Below are 15,379 nucleotides of genomic sequence, written 5' to 3'. Positions count from 1 at the left end.
TCCAGGACGCTGGATGCCTCCCGGACCTGCCACATCTCAGTCAGAGCACAGCACCCCTCTAACTGACATTGCGTCAATTAATTAAAATTAAAATTTGTCTTTTTTTTTTTTAAATTATAATTTTTTTTTAAATTTCAAAGTTACTGTCGACTATCTGTTTCCTAGCACTAGATTTCTAATAGAAACGCAATAGCTAACTATAGTAACTTTCCAGAGGAAGAAGACAAATGCGAGTGATGCTTAAGGGGGTCGGCAAACCACACACACACGTTCTGGTTTTGTCTGAAGTTAGTGGAATTTTGGGGATCCTTTTCAGGGACAATGTCAGAATTTTGGGGGTGAAGGTGGTCCCAAGCCCACGGGCACTGATATTTCAGATATCTGATGAGCCGGGAGTGCAGGAGGGGAGAGAGGCTGATAATTTGGCCTTTGCCTCCCTGATAGCCTGGAGGAGGATTTTGGCTAGGGTGGTGGGCCCCGGAACTGCCAAACCAAAGGCAACGATGTGGGTGGGTGACCAGTCGGAATTTCTGCATTTGGAGAAGATCAAATTTGCCATCAGGGGTTCTACGCGAGGTGGACTCTCAAGAGTCATCAGGTTGGGGGAGGAGAGGGGGGGTGCTGTTTTGCTGTATGGGTTATTTATAATGAGAATTGAATAGTGTTTAATGAGTGTAGTGTTAGGTTTATAAAATGAAAAATGTCCTGAATAAAAATATTTTTCAAAGAAGACTCCAGATAAAGCAGTTTCAAGAAAGATACACTTTGAATGATGAACAGGCACTAGAGAAATAAAAACACCCATTTCTAACCTTTTTTCTCAGCCTAGCTTTCCTCATTTTCTTCCAAAGTCATGGGCAGACAAAATATGCCAACAGCACTAAATATTCCTAAATTTCTATTCTTTAAATGCAAACCTCAACAAAATACAGAAACCATTCTACTGAGCAGCCCTGACTTAAATGGCAGAATTATAACTGGAGTCAGAAGGTTGTGGGTTCAAGTATCACTAGAAACTTCAGCACATAATCTAGAAGGACACTTCAGTGCAGAAGGAAGCAGTCTTTTGAATGATAACCCAAGGATCCCAAGGCCCGCCCTGTCCTCCGAGGTGGATTTCAAAGTTCCATTGTATTATTTGAAGAACAGCAGAGAAGCTCCTCACATAATCCTGACCAAACTTTATCCCCAGCAAACACAACTAATACATGATCTTGGACCTTGCACTGTGCAAATTAGCTGCTGTTTCCTACATTACATCAACCACACGTCAAAAATACTCTACCGCTTGTAAAGTGTTTTCAGTTGTCCTGAAGTAACGCAAGATACAATATTTAAAAGGTATGTTTTTCCTGTCTTTAAGAGGGATAGTCAAGTCTAATCCTGTTTAGCTAATATTAAGGATCGACTCTTAGAAATGGAAAGCACTGATTTCTTTCCTATTTGTAGACCAAGCACAATGCAACCAAATATCAAGTCTTAACTCTGCTGAGTTTCATGGTCTGAGAACCTGGCATTTAACCATATCCATTCATAGAAGTGTAATGGTATGGGCTGCTGCTAAAACAGTCAAAAGTGAGTTCTGGTTTAAAAAAGTAACTGTGAAACCTCATGTGCCTTGACTTACCTGCTTATTTGCATAGACTAATAACACTGCATCTTTCAGCTCGTCTTCAGAGAGCATTCGATTCAACTCATCCCTTGCCTCATTGACACGCTCTCGATCATTGCTGTCGACAACGAATATTAGGCCTTTAAGAAGAAAGCATGTTGAAACACAAGATGTATCTATCGACTTTGCACATGATGACAGAACAGTAAACCTTGACTTCAGGGTCAGTTATAAATTACAGTCAGGACATATGTATGTTAGCACACGTTAGATAAATATGAGAAATAAGACGGCTGAAATAGTTGATGCACAGAACACCCTGGTTGGTTTTCATTCCCATGGAAATCACTGTAAAAGAGCATGGTGGAACTGAAAACAGGCTGCTGATTTGCTATTGTCCACTTTGCTATTACTGAAGACCAACTTCAGCCAAACATTTTGAAGATGACATAGGAAAGAAGGGAGTCGATGTGCAGTTCTTTCCTAAGACAATATAAGTGACAGAGCCAAATGTCATCTTCTCTGCGCTATTCAATTCTTGTCTAAAATGTTTGCATTGGCAGTACGGTGGTTAGCTTAGGAAAGAACTGCACATCGACTCTGCGTCACTGTCCGTGTGGAGTTTGCACATTATCCGCGTGCTTGCGTGGGTTTCACCCCCACAACTCAAATGTGCAGGGTTGGTGGGTTGGCCATGCTAAAATTGTCTTTAATTGGAAAAAAATGAATTGGGTACTCAAAATTTATTTTAAATAAAGTAAAGGTTTTGCATTAAAACATCAAACAGTCACAAGGTGTACACAAATGTGACAATGCCTCTGCAGTCTCAATTTTAACTCGGGTTATCTGGAACGAGTGGGCAGGTTCAAGCCAGGTAGTAACAATAATAATCTTTATTATTGTCACAAGTAGGCTCACATCAACACCAAAATGAAGTTATTGTGAAAATCCCTTAGTCGCCACATTCTGGCACCTGTTCGCGTACAGAGGTAGAATTCAGAATGTACAATTTACCTAACAAGCACTTCTTTCAGGAATTATGGGGGGAAACTGGAGCCCCCGGAAGAAGACCATGCAGACACGGGAAGAACATGCAGACTCCATGGACAGTGACTCAAGCGGGAATCGAACCTGGGACCCAGGCACTGTGAAGCAGCAGTGCTAACCACTGTGCTACCACACCGTCCAGTTTTTAGACCCTGTTTGATTTTACTCAATTGGCTTCAGCAAAAAGTAAAATCAGACCAAGTGCAAAACTGACTACAATCCAAATCTACACCATTCCTGCTCGCTAGTTTAAAATCAATATTGATATATTCAATGCTCTCCCATCACGGGGTTCTAATCAAGTGGCGACTAGGGGCTTTCTGACAAGGTGCCGCATAGGAGACTGTTAAATAAGTTAAAAGCCCATGGTGTTAAGGATAAGATCCTGGCATGGATAGAGGATTGGCTGACTGGCAGAAGGCAAAGAGTGGGGATAAAGGGGTCTTTTCAGGATGGCAGCCGGTGACTAGTGGTGTGCCTCAGGGGTCTGTGCTGGGACCACAACTTTTTACAATATACATTAATGATCTGGAAGAAAGTACTGAAGGCACTGTTGCTAAGTTTGCAGATGATACAAAGATCTGTAGAGGGACAGGTAGTATTGAGGAAGTAAGGGGGTTGCAGAAGGACTTGGACAAGCTAGGAGAGTGGGCAATGAAGTGGCAAATGAAATACAATGTGGAAAAGTGAGAGGTTATGAAGGAGGAATCTAGGCATAGATCATTTTCTAAATGGGGAAATGCTTCGGAAAGCAGAAGCACATAGGGACTTGGGAGTCCTTGTTCACGATTCTCTTAAGGTTAATGTGCAGGTTCAGTCAGCAGTTAAGAAGGCAAATGCAATGTTAGCATTCATGTCAAGAGGGCTAGAATACAAGACCAGGGATGGACTTCTGAGGCTGTATAAGGCTCTGGTCAGACCCCATTTGGGGTATTGGGAGCAGTTTTGGGCCCCATATCTAAGGAAGGATGTGCTGGCCTTGGAAAGGGTCCAGAGGAGGTTCACAAGAATGATCCCTGGAATTAAGAGCTTGTCGTATGAGGAACATTTGAGGACTCTGGGTCTGTACTCGTTGGAGTTTAGAAGGATGAGAGGGGATCTTATTGAAACGTACAAGATACTGCGAGGCCTGGATAGAGTAGACGTGGAGAGGATGTTTCCACTTGTAGGAAAAACTAGAACCAAAGGACACCATCTCAGATTAAAGGGATGATCCTTTAAAACAGAGATGAGGAGGTATTTCTTCAGCCAGAGGCTGGTGAATCTGTGGAACTCTTTGCCACAGAAGGCTGTGGAGGCCAATTCACAGAGTGTATTTAAGGCAGAGATAGATAGGTTCTTGATTAAGGGGATCAGGGGTTATGGGGAGAAGGCAGGAGAATGGGAATGAGAAAAATATCAGCCATGATTGAATGGCGGAGCAGACTCAATGGGCCAAGTGGCCTAATTCTGCTCCTATGTCTTATGGTTTTTCATAGTAACTTAATTGCAGTGTTAATGTAAGCCTACTTGTGACAATAAAGGTTGTTATTAAGTGGTCTTATGGCTTTTCATAGTAACTTAATTGCAGTGTTAATGTAAGCCTACTTGTGACAATAAAGATCATTATTAAGTACTTAAATAAAAAACGGAAAATATTGGAAAAACTAATCAGAATCTGTGGAGAGACGGTGGTGGTGGGTGGGTGTGTGTGTAAGAGGAGGAAGAGCTACGGCAACGAGAGAGAGATAATGTTTCAGGTCGATGACCCTTCATCAGAACTGGGAAAAGGGTTGGCCACGTAACAGGTTTTGATTGTTTTCACTGTTGCAGGGAAGCTTAACACAAGCTCAAGGAACAATGCCTCATCTTTCAATTATGCACTTTACAGCCTTCTGAAGTCAGAATCTGCATTATTCACCTTTTTGAACAAGTTCAACAATTTTGGACCGCAAATGTTTTCTCCTCTCCCAAACCTCCTAATTTTCTTTCCCTTTCCTGCATATTTGTTTTTCTCTTTTGTTTTCGGACAGGAACTCTTTTCAAATAGTAATATTGAACTTGAAACTTTAACCTGTTTATTTCTCCACAGATGATGCCAGACCTGTGGAGTGCATTTCCAGTTTTTATTTCAGATTGTCAGCATCTGCAGTATTTGGCTTTTAATCTGTCGTTTCTTTTCTTTCTCCGTCACCATTCCCTTTGGCCACGGAAGAATCTCTCCTGTCTTCCAAAGTATCACAAATCATTATTTTTATCCTTATCTTAGCCACCCTGTACGCAGAACCCCTATTAAATTTCTAACTTTTCTCAGCTCTGAGGTTCTTCAAACTGAAATGTCAACTCTGTTTCTCTCTCCACAGATGCTGTCAGATCGGCTGAGTATTTCCAGCATCTTCTGTTTTCATTTCAGAACTATATTCTGTTTTTCAAGTAAGGACATGCTAAATATTTGCAGGCAGGACATCTGGAGCGGCCCAAAGGTTATCTAATCCAAAAACAGCAGTGTTGAGATTAATATGTAAACGGATTCATGCAATTGAACCAACTCAAATTAATTGAGAATAGCTTCCACTACCCTCTTCTTGCGAAGACATCATCCTAGGCTCAGCACTCCCACTAAGTTAGATGGTTAGGGTTCAGATCGGTTCAAGATTTCAGGATTGAGGTCAGACTACAATGCAGTGTGGAGGCATGCCATTGTTGAGATTAAGTTGGACACAGAAGATCCTACCTCATCTTATTTTCTTTAGACATGGGATGTTGAATCCAAGCGTCTAGATTAGATTATTTGAAGTAAATGGCAACCCCAAATGCAACTTTGGGGTTGGAAAATATATTCCATAAATACGGAACAGAAACTTCAGTAGCAAAGAATTGAAATTTATTCCGACTTGATACATACCTGTCGAAAATTATAGTTCATACCTTGTGTGTTCTGGAAATAGTGCCGCCAGAGGGATCTAATTTTATCTTGACCGCCCACATCCCACACTGTGAAACTTATATTCTTGTATTCTACTGTTTCCACATTAAAACCTGCAACATTAAAGAAAACAACAATGCCACAATTTACATACTAAATTTTAAACATAAGGGTAGCAACACCCATTCACCATGCAACACATCCCTTCTCAACGATAAATGCTTCAGAATCTAAACATTTAACTATATTTAGCTTTGAAACTGTAGACCTGCATTTCAGCTGTGCTGTTGGGAAGAACCAAATAGACGTAATGACAAATTAAGAGTCACCACAGATCATACTGTGCATCCTCTGCTCTCCTGGCCAAAAATGCACAAATTCATTGTGTTTTTTTATATAAAGGCACAGTATTTGAAGTTCAAGGGAACAATCATGCTCACTGATATTGCAAAGCATTTGTTGTACTTTAGTAGCTGGCCAAGAACTGAACCAATTTTTGCTATACAAGCATAGCCAAACATTAAGACAGAAAAGCATTTGATTAAGATATCAGTCGTTGTGTCCAAGCTGTACAAAGATTGTATTAAGCTCCTGAAGCAGAAATTCTACAGCGGTTCAAGAAGGCAGCTCACCACCACCTTCTCAAGGGCAAAAGGGATGGCAATAAATGCTGGCCTAGCCCGTGATACCCACATCCTATAAATTAATTATTCAAAATCTACATTTTCTGGACTCGGCAAGTTTAAAGTCATTTTGTCAAAAAGGTCAACAGTTTTAAAGTGACAACTTCAACTGTATTGGGATTCTAAAAATTTACTTTGGGTTGAATCATTTTTACGTCGTAAGCTCCAATAAGTAGAGAAAACATTTTTTTTTTTTCCCCAAGGGGCAATTTTGCATAACCAATCCATATCTGTGGGGTTGAGACCCACGCACACACAGGGAGAATGTGCAAACTCTAAACAGACAGTGACCCGGGGCCAGTATCAAACCCGGGTCCTCGTGACATGAGGCAGCAGTGCTAACCACTGCACCACTACAATGTCCCTGAGAAAACAAGATTCACATCTATATTGCACCTTTCACGAAAATTGGGGACTGGATTCTCCGCCCCGCCGCGTCACATTTGTTTCAGCTTGCCGGCAGGACGCTCCATTACGCCGGCTGGTCAATGGGGTTTCCCATTGTGGGGCAGCCCCTCGATGATGTTGGGAAATCCCCGGGCTACTGGCAAAACGGAGCATCCCGCCGGCAGAGAATCCAGCCCTGGATGTTTCAAACATTTACAGCCAATTACGTATTTCAGAAGTTTAGCCACCGTTGTAATTTAGGAAATAGCCAATTTGTGCACTGAAAATTGCCACAAACAGGGATGAGATGTGGTCATATCATCTGCTTTTGCAAAGAGATTGAGAAATAAACATTAGCTAGCAGATGAATAATAACTCCTCTGGCTTTTCTTTGAAACAGTGCCATGGGTTATTTCAAATCCACCTGAGGGGGCAGGGTAGCCTTGGTTCAATTTCTCATCTGAAAGATAGTGCAGAGTGTGCAGCACCATCTCAGTACTGCTGTGGAATGTCGGCCTTCTTTTCCTGAAGTGGGACTTGAACCCACAACCCTCAGACTCAAGTGAGTATGCTATCAAATGAGCCACAGCTGATATGCGAGCAGCAAGATACAGGTAGGCTCAATACAAGTTGGCAGTAATTGTCAATTTTGGCAGGATGAATTTAAAACTATGTCATCTAAATGGCAAAGACTGCAGAGCTTCAGGATGCAAAGGGATCTGTTCTAGTGTCTGAAGGACAAACGGTTAATATGCAAATACAGGAAGTCTTTAGGAAAACAAATAATACTTTATTGTTTATTGTGAGGGAAATAGAATCCAAGAGTTGGGAGGTTATGCTTCAATTATACAGGGCTTTGGTTAGATCACACCTGGCTGTGTAGCATTGGTCTCCTTATTTAAGGAAAGGTGTATTGGAAGCTGCTCAGAGAACGTTCACTAGATTAATACCTGGAATGGACAGGTTGTTTTATGAGGAAAGGTTGGATAAGCTAGGCTTGTATCCGCTGGAGTTCAGAAGAGCAAGAGATTACTTGATTGAAGCACATAAGATCCTGAGGGGACATGACAGGATGGATGTGAAACAGATGTTTTCTCTTTTGGGGGGAATCTAGAATGAGAGGTCACCTATTTAAACACAGATAAGGAGAAATTCTCTCTCAAGAGGGCCGTGTCTCTTTGGATCTCTTCCTCAAAAGGAAGTGCAGGCAGAGGGCTTTGAATATTTTTAAGGTAGAGCTAGATAGAAACTTGATAGCATGGGGGTGAAAGGTTATCTGGGGTTGGCAAGAATATGGAGTTGAGGTTAAAATCGTATCAGCCACGATCTTTTGAATGGTAGAGCAGGCTCGTAGGGTTGAATGGCCTATTCCTGCTTCTAAATGTATGTATATAACCTGGAGTAGTGCTCTGGAGCTGGGTCATTTTGAAAGGAAGTAAAACACACTTTCTCCACCAGCTGTTTAGCAAATTCCAACAGTCCCCAGCATTTTAAAATGCTTCCAACATTGTTTCAAACAGTCAACATGCACACTATGAGGCCGAAATGCCACTGGTACAAACCAGAAGCAGGATCTCCTGTCCAGAAAATGGTATACATTCTGCCTGCTTTACATTCAGAACATCTGAAAAACGTACACAATTTCCAGTTTATGTGGTCCAAATAACATTTGCAGAATGTGGCAAATACCAAGTGCAAACACGTTGGATCATGCCCACCACGTACATTGAGTTTGACTGTCCCACAAGTTAGTTTCTCTGTTCCTAAAGTTTACTTCCATAGCATCAGACAAGACTTACGCTATTCTCCACAGAACATGTCTTACCTCATGAATTACCACTAATTTCATTCAAGTAAAGTACCATCCCTTACCAATAGTGGGGATAGTTGTTACAACTTCCCCAAGTTTGAGTTTATATAGAATTGTAGTTTTGCCTGCTGCATCCAGTCCCACCATAAGAATCCGCATCTCCTTCTTCCCAAACAAACGGGACCAGAAATTCCCCATGCCGTCTTTGTTTTTTCTGATCAGTCCTAAAAAAGAAAAAGCAGCTTTAACATTCTGCTGAACTGGGAGTATTGCTTCTCTTCACGTGTGATCTGCTTCACCCAAGATAAACCTAACCATACCCCACCAGTATAGATATTTGACTTCTTGGTCAGAACACAAAGCTGTTAATGTTATAGCAATAGATAAAATAAACAGACCCATTTGTTCCTTTTCTTCCTAAATAAAGAGTGAGCATTTTGCAATTACTATTTAAGGTAAAATTGCATAAAAAATTTACATTTCCAAAATCTTTATTGGTTGTCGTTCCCATTAGAATATTTGAGTTTGCAGCTTCTTGGTTTACATGTGATTACAGTAAAGGGGGCGGCATGATGGCCGTGGTTAACACTGCTGCCTCACAGCACCGAGGACCCGGGTTCGATCCTGGCCCCAGGTCACCGTCCGTGTGGAGTTTGCACAGTCTTCCCGTGTATGCATGGGTCTCATCCCCACAATCCAAAGATGTGCAGGGTATGTGGTTTGGCCAGATTAAATTGCCCCTCAATTGGAAAAAATAGATTTAAATTAAAAAAATTACAGTAAAGGATTTTGTGGACACGAATCATTAAACACAAGTCAAATTTTAATACAGAAAGAGTGGATGCTTAATCTCCCATTGCTGTCACAAATACTGCCATTTCAAGAAATGTGCTGTCAACTGCAATAAAAATTATGATTGAATAAATCTGAAACTGGTCAAAATCACAAAACTTATTAACATTAAGCAAACAAAACTATTAAATTCAATAAAATGCTTGTATATCAATACCTAGCAACAAAGCACTTTGATTTCTACTGCACATAATTTTATTGATAAAAATGCTCATCTTGTTCTTAATCTCAGTTGAAATGCTCACAGCAATCAAAAGATATTCTTTGTGCATTGACGAGTGTTAGATTACAATCAGCATTGTGATACGTAAAATGCTCTAGTCTGGGTTTACTGGGCATAATTTCAAAATCTGCATGTGGCAAAAATAAAGAGGGGGAAATTGGTGTACATGGGGAAGAAAAGGTCTGAATGAGCCGGAGGAACAAAAGAATACAGGTATACAAATTCATGAAATCATTTAAAAACAGAAACGCAGTTTGACAGTCGACAGTCACAGAAAGGGGCTGGTTTAGCACACTGGGCTAAATCGCTGGCTTTTAAAGCAGACCAAGCAGGCCAGCAGCACGGTTCAATACCCGTACCAGCCTCCCCGAACAGGTGCCGGAATGTAGCAACTAGGTGCTTTTCATTGAACCCTATTTGTGACAATAAGCGATTTTCATTTCAAAGTGCAAGGCACTGGGGTTCATTTACAGAGTTACAGAATTCAAAACCAGAGGAATTATGTTTAAACATATGCAGAACTTTGGTTAAGATATGCTTAAAGAGTACCATGCAAAGATGTTTCTCTCGGTTACAAGGATTGTATACAACACTTTGACTTATGTGATCACTGGAACTGGAGCCTTTGTGGACCTTCATCAAAAGGAAATGCATATTCTTTACTCAGTGAAAAAAAAAAGAGTGCAAAAGAGATAGATGAGGTTGATACCAAAACTGAGCAGATACAACTTCCAGGAAGAACCAACAAGAATAGAAAAGGGTCATAAATACAAATAAATCACTATTAAACCCAAAGGAATTTTTAAGAAACTTTGACACTTCCAAGTGTCATTGTCTGTGATGAATCTGCACGTTCTCCCAGTGTCTGCGTGGGTTTCCTCCGGGCACTCCGGTTTCCTCCCACAAGACGTGCTGGTAGGTGAATTGGACATTCCGAATCCTCCCTCAGTGTACCTGAACAGGCACAAAGAATATCTTTTGATTGCTGTGAGCATTTCAACTGAGATTTAAGAACAGGATGAGCATTTTTACCAATACCTAGTGTGGCAACTAGGTAATTTTCAGTAACTTTGTTGCATTGTTAATGTAAGCCTACTTGTGACAATAATAAAGATCATTATGGTGGAATGTGGCACTCACTACCACAGGGAGTTGTTGAGGCACTTAGTAAAGATGCATTTAAGGTGAAGTTAAAACACATTTATGAGGGAGAAATGAATAGACGAATGTGTTATTTAGATAAAAAGAACCAAGGTGGAAGGAGGCTCATATGGACACAGATTGATCGAGCCTGCTTCTGCGCTATGTAAAATGCTCAGATACATAAATAAAGATATTCTCCGAATCACAGGACTGTTACTATGCAAGATGCCATACAGTCCAGAATCTACCTCATACCACTCCCCTGGCGTAGCCCCATAACCTTCCAGTCTCTCTTTTCAGATAGCAATCCAATTCCCTTATGAATACCACAATCAAATCTGCTTCCACCATCCTCTCAAGAGTTCCTTCTAGCTTCCAACCACCCTTTGGTTTTACTCCTTTTGCCCATTAATTTAAATCTGTCACCTCTAGTTCTTGACATACACTCGAGAAGGAATATTTACTGTCCATACCCTTTAGGATCTTGAATACCTCTTATCAAATTTCCTCTCAGTCTTTTCTCCAAATAAAAGAGACTCAACCTAGTCAATCTATCCTCACAGGCAAAGTTTATTTATCCCTGGAATCATTCTTGTGAATCTAGTCTGTGCTCCCGACAATGCTTTCACATCCTTGCTCAAGTATAGCTCACTGGGTTTAGCTCACTGGGCTAAATCGCTGGCTTTTAAAGCAGACCAAGGCAGGCCAGCAGCACGGTTCAATTCCCGTACCAGCCTCCCCGAACAGGCACCGGAATGTGGCGACTAGGGGCTTTTCACAGTAACTTCATTGAAGTCTACTCGTGACAATAAGCAATTTCCATTTTTTTTTGTATGGCACCCAGAACTGGTCGTAGCACTCCAGGTGAGGCCCAACCAATGACTTAGGCAAGTTTACTAGGGCTTCCTTTTCTTGCATTCAATGTCCCATTAGTAAAACCTAGAATATATGCATTATTAACTGCACAACATGCACAGCCACCTTAAATGGCTTATGTGCATATGCACTGCCACCTTAAATAGCTTACGGACATCTGCACCAAGGTCCCTTTGTTCCTGCAGCTAATTTAGAATTTCTCCCTTTAATTTATACCATCCCGCCCTATCCTTTCTGTCAAAATCAACACTTCATTTTTCCACTGAGACAATAAATGTATGGTATATTTTTTTTAAAGATTTAAGATGGAAGAGAAAGATCATCTAAAATTGTTGAACTCAATGTGAAGTTCTGGGGGCTTCAACATGCCTAATCGGATGATGATATGCTGCTTCCCCAGCTTCCACTGGGCTTCACTGGAGCATTTCAGCAGGCCGAGGATGGACATGTGAACATGGGAGCAAGGTGCTGGGTTCAAATGGCAAGAAACAGAAGGTTGCGATCATACTGGTGAACTGAGCAAAGGTGTTCTGCAAAGTGGTCGCCAAGTCTGCACTTAGTCTCCCCAGCCTTGATTAATCTCATTGTTGTTTGAGAAATATTGATTAATGCAAAGTGGTGGGTGTGTAAAATTCTGATTGAATGTAAAAGGGACAAGATACGAGGAAGGCCCAGAAAGGTGGTGGTTAATGGTGGGTCTAAAGTGAAAACATTTTCCATGTTGCGAACACCAGCAAATATTAATGTATGTTTAAAGTAAAATAGAGAATTAAAAACATCCATTTTCAAACCTCCAGGCTGAGGACTTTTTTTAATTCATTTGTGAGATGTGGACATTGCTGACTAGGCCAGCATTTATTGCCCATCCCTAATTGCCCGATCGGTGGTGGTGAGCCGGCTTCTTGAACCGCTGCAATCTATGTTGTGCAAGTCCACCCACAGTGCTGTGAGGAAGTTACAGGATTTTGACAGTGACCATTTCCAAATCAGGATAGTGTGTGGTTTGGAGGTGGTAGTGACCCCATGGGTCTGCTGCTCTTGTCCTTCTAGGGGGTGGTAGTCATGGGTCTGGAAAGTGCTGTTCAAGGTGCCTTGGCGAGTTCCTGCCATGCATCTTCTAGATGATACACACTGCTGCCACTGTGTGCCGATGGAGAAGGGAGTGGATGTTTGTAGTTGGGGTGCCAATCAAATAAACCAGCAAAAACTGGACTAAATGACACGGATTTTAAGGGCAGGCTTGCCAGAACTTGAGGCTGTATGAATTACTTTAAGTTTCCAATTATATTAAGGGAAACTGGTAAGTTCGATAGGGAGCAACTACTTCCACCGATTGGAATGTCTAAGAAGACCATAAGGTGTAGGAGCAGAAATCGGCCAATCAGCCAATTGAGTCTGCTCCACCATTCAATGAGATGATGACTGATTCAGCATGATAATCCTCAACTCCAATTTCCTGCATTCCCTTTACTGATTAAAATTCAGTAGGAATAGAGAGGACAGCTCAAAATGTTACATGCAGGGCTTTCAAGAAATAAAGTAAGAGAACTTCTATTCACACCAAAGCTGGTTAGCAGTTTGGAAACCTTTTCAGCAAATGGCATTTGATGTTAGATAATTGTTCATTTTAAATGTGAAATTGATAAGATTTTTATTAATCAAAAAGGAAAGTGGAGTCAAGTTACAACTCAACCATAATCTCATTGAATGGCAGAACACACTAGAGGGGTTAAATGATCTACTCTAAAGTCCCTATATTATTGAAAAGATTTTCATAAAGTTTCCATTGATGAAAAACATGTCCAACCAGCAGATGAAAAATTTCACTTTTAACACAAGTTATCTATTTTGGTCTAAACTAGATTTTTAAAATGCAGTAGCAGGGAAATAGATACAAAATTATTAGTCTTTCAAATGCCATTCCTAATTGCCATCGAGGTGATGATGAGCTGGCTTCTTGAACCGCTGTCTGCTGTGGTGTAGGTACACCACAATGCTGAGGATAAAAAGGTTCTATCAAATGTTACTGAATTCTATTTAGAATAGAACATACTTGTTTCTGGCACAAAATGCTTTAAGCTATCTGCAGCCACTTGTACCAGGCTATTTCCAAATTAATTCACTGCTTTACACACTACTGTGTCAATACATTCCAAACTCCTTTAAGGCTTTAAGAGATCAAACTATTTTTGCTAATTGATTTAACTTTGATCAGAATGTAGCAGTGCAGCATTGCCAATTTGTCAAGTTATTTTTAATTATAAATTTAGAGTAGCCAATTTTTTTCCTAATTAAGGGGCAATTTAGCTTGGTCATTCCACCTATCCTGCACATTTCTTTGGCTTGTTGGGGGTCAAACCTGTACAGCCAAGGGGAGAATGACATGGACAGTGACTCAGGGCCAGGATCGAACCCAGGTCCTCCGTGCTGTGAGCCAATTTGTCAGGTTAAAGGTGTTCATATCCAAAGTTTTTTGGGGCTGTGACACAAATATTCTACCTCCTTCCTCCTCCAACCCTCATTTTCAAAGGTTGAAGATTCAAAGATTTCAAAGGCCCAGAATCTGGGCACACCCTTTCCAAAGTGGATGTATGGGCCTCAGTTGTTGACTCAAATCAAAGGGACAACTGGCGATGTTTTGTTGATTTATAAACGATCTCCCAACCACTCATCTAAATCCATTTAAAGCCAGGAGAGGATGTCCATCTGCCCTCAGAACACACATCCGGCTACTGGAGTATCCGCGGCCCCCGGTTCACAGCAAGTGTTGGCCAAGGCTGGTGATGAGAGACCACCCCACCCCTGTGGACTGTTGACATTACTTGTTGTCTGAATAGCGCGAGATCCACTTCCTTTGGAGGCAAGAATCCCGCTCGGGTCTAGGCCGGAGATCCAGGGCGGCCACCACTGGGCCCAGTTTTCCATTTCCGCTTTCATTCAATTCGGAGTTTTTGGTTCTGGCAAATAACCCCTCGGCGCTGCTCTGCTTTCTCTCCCCACCCCAAAACCAATTCGCACCCAGGAGCCGCCCCGACTGTTGCCTGTTAAATCCGCCCGCCCCCTCCTAAATTCCACAGTCCTGCCGCTAAAATGGCCTCCTCCCTGCCGGGTCCACATTCCCCCTCCCTCTCCATTCCCGGTCCGCATTCCCCCCTCCCTCTCCCTTCCCAGTCCGCATTCCCCCTCCCTCTCCCTTCCCGGTCCGCATTCCCCCTCCCTCTCCCTTCCCGGTCCGCATTCCCCCTCCCTCTCCCTTCCCGGTCCGCATTCCCCCTCCCTCGCCCTTCCCGGTCCGCATTCACCCTCCCGGTCCGCATTCACCCTCCCTCTCCCTTCCCGGTCGGCATTTCTTCAACCACCTAGATACAAAAAAAAACCTACCTCACTGGTCTGCTCTATCTCTATATCCATAACTATCCATCCAGGCCCCGTATACCCTCGACCCCCTCTCCCTCCCGGATCCAGATTCACTCACCCCAAACTCTCTTTCTCCTGGGTCCGCTTCCAGCCAACGGCTTCCCCTGGCGTGCGTGATGACGTCCACTTGCCCCCAACCACCAGCTGCGGCTGATGGACAGCCCGGGCAGCCAATCCGCGAGCGGAGCGTGGCGCCCACTGGGCGGGGCGGGGAGGAGGGGGGCGGTCGTGGTTTGGAATGGTTCCCATGCCAATCCTGTTACTCATGCATTGCAACACAGGGGAGTTGCTTCTTTCACGTTGCCAGAATAAGGAAGTTCCTGGTTTAAATGGTTGGATTTGTTTTTTGCCCATTGTCAATTTTTTGAATATTGACTTCACTTTGAGAATTGTTATAATGCTACGATTCAATCCTGAGCCCGAT

The 15,379-nt window shown here is 42.2% G+C and overlaps 1 protein-coding gene across 3 annotated transcripts in view; it reads right to left on the bottom strand.

Annotated features, from left to right (window-relative positions):
- Positions 1-15,109, bottom strand: part of LOC140398376 (ADP-ribosylation factor 2-like) — a 33,670-nt gene extending 18,561 nt beyond the window's left edge. The window contains exons 1-4 of one of the 3 annotated variants that reach the window (XM_072486995.1): positions 15,014-15,109; positions 8,507-8,668; positions 5,567-5,677; positions 1,628-1,752 (exon numbers count right to left, since the gene is read on the bottom strand). In XM_072486995.1, the coding sequence (XP_072343096.1) occupies positions 1,628-1,752; positions 5,567-5,677; positions 8,507-8,642 (372 nt within the window). In that variant the 5' untranslated portion in view covers positions 8,643-8,668; positions 15,014-15,109. Of the gene's footprint in view, positions 1-1,627; positions 1,753-5,566; positions 5,678-8,506; positions 8,669-14,360; positions 14,479-14,919 lie in introns of those variants that run through there. The other 2 variants (XM_072486994.1, XM_072486993.1) reach the window with 2 other exon arrangements.
- Positions 15,110-15,379: the final 270 nt, after the last annotated feature.

The sequence above is a fragment of the Scyliorhinus torazame genome, chromosome 21, assembly GCF_047496885.1.
Source record: "Scyliorhinus torazame isolate Kashiwa2021f chromosome 21, sScyTor2.1, whole genome shotgun sequence".
Taxonomy (NCBI): domain Eukaryota; kingdom Metazoa; phylum Chordata; class Chondrichthyes; order Carcharhiniformes; family Scyliorhinidae; genus Scyliorhinus; species Scyliorhinus torazame.
This window is presented reverse-complemented; position numbering and strand designations above follow the sequence as displayed.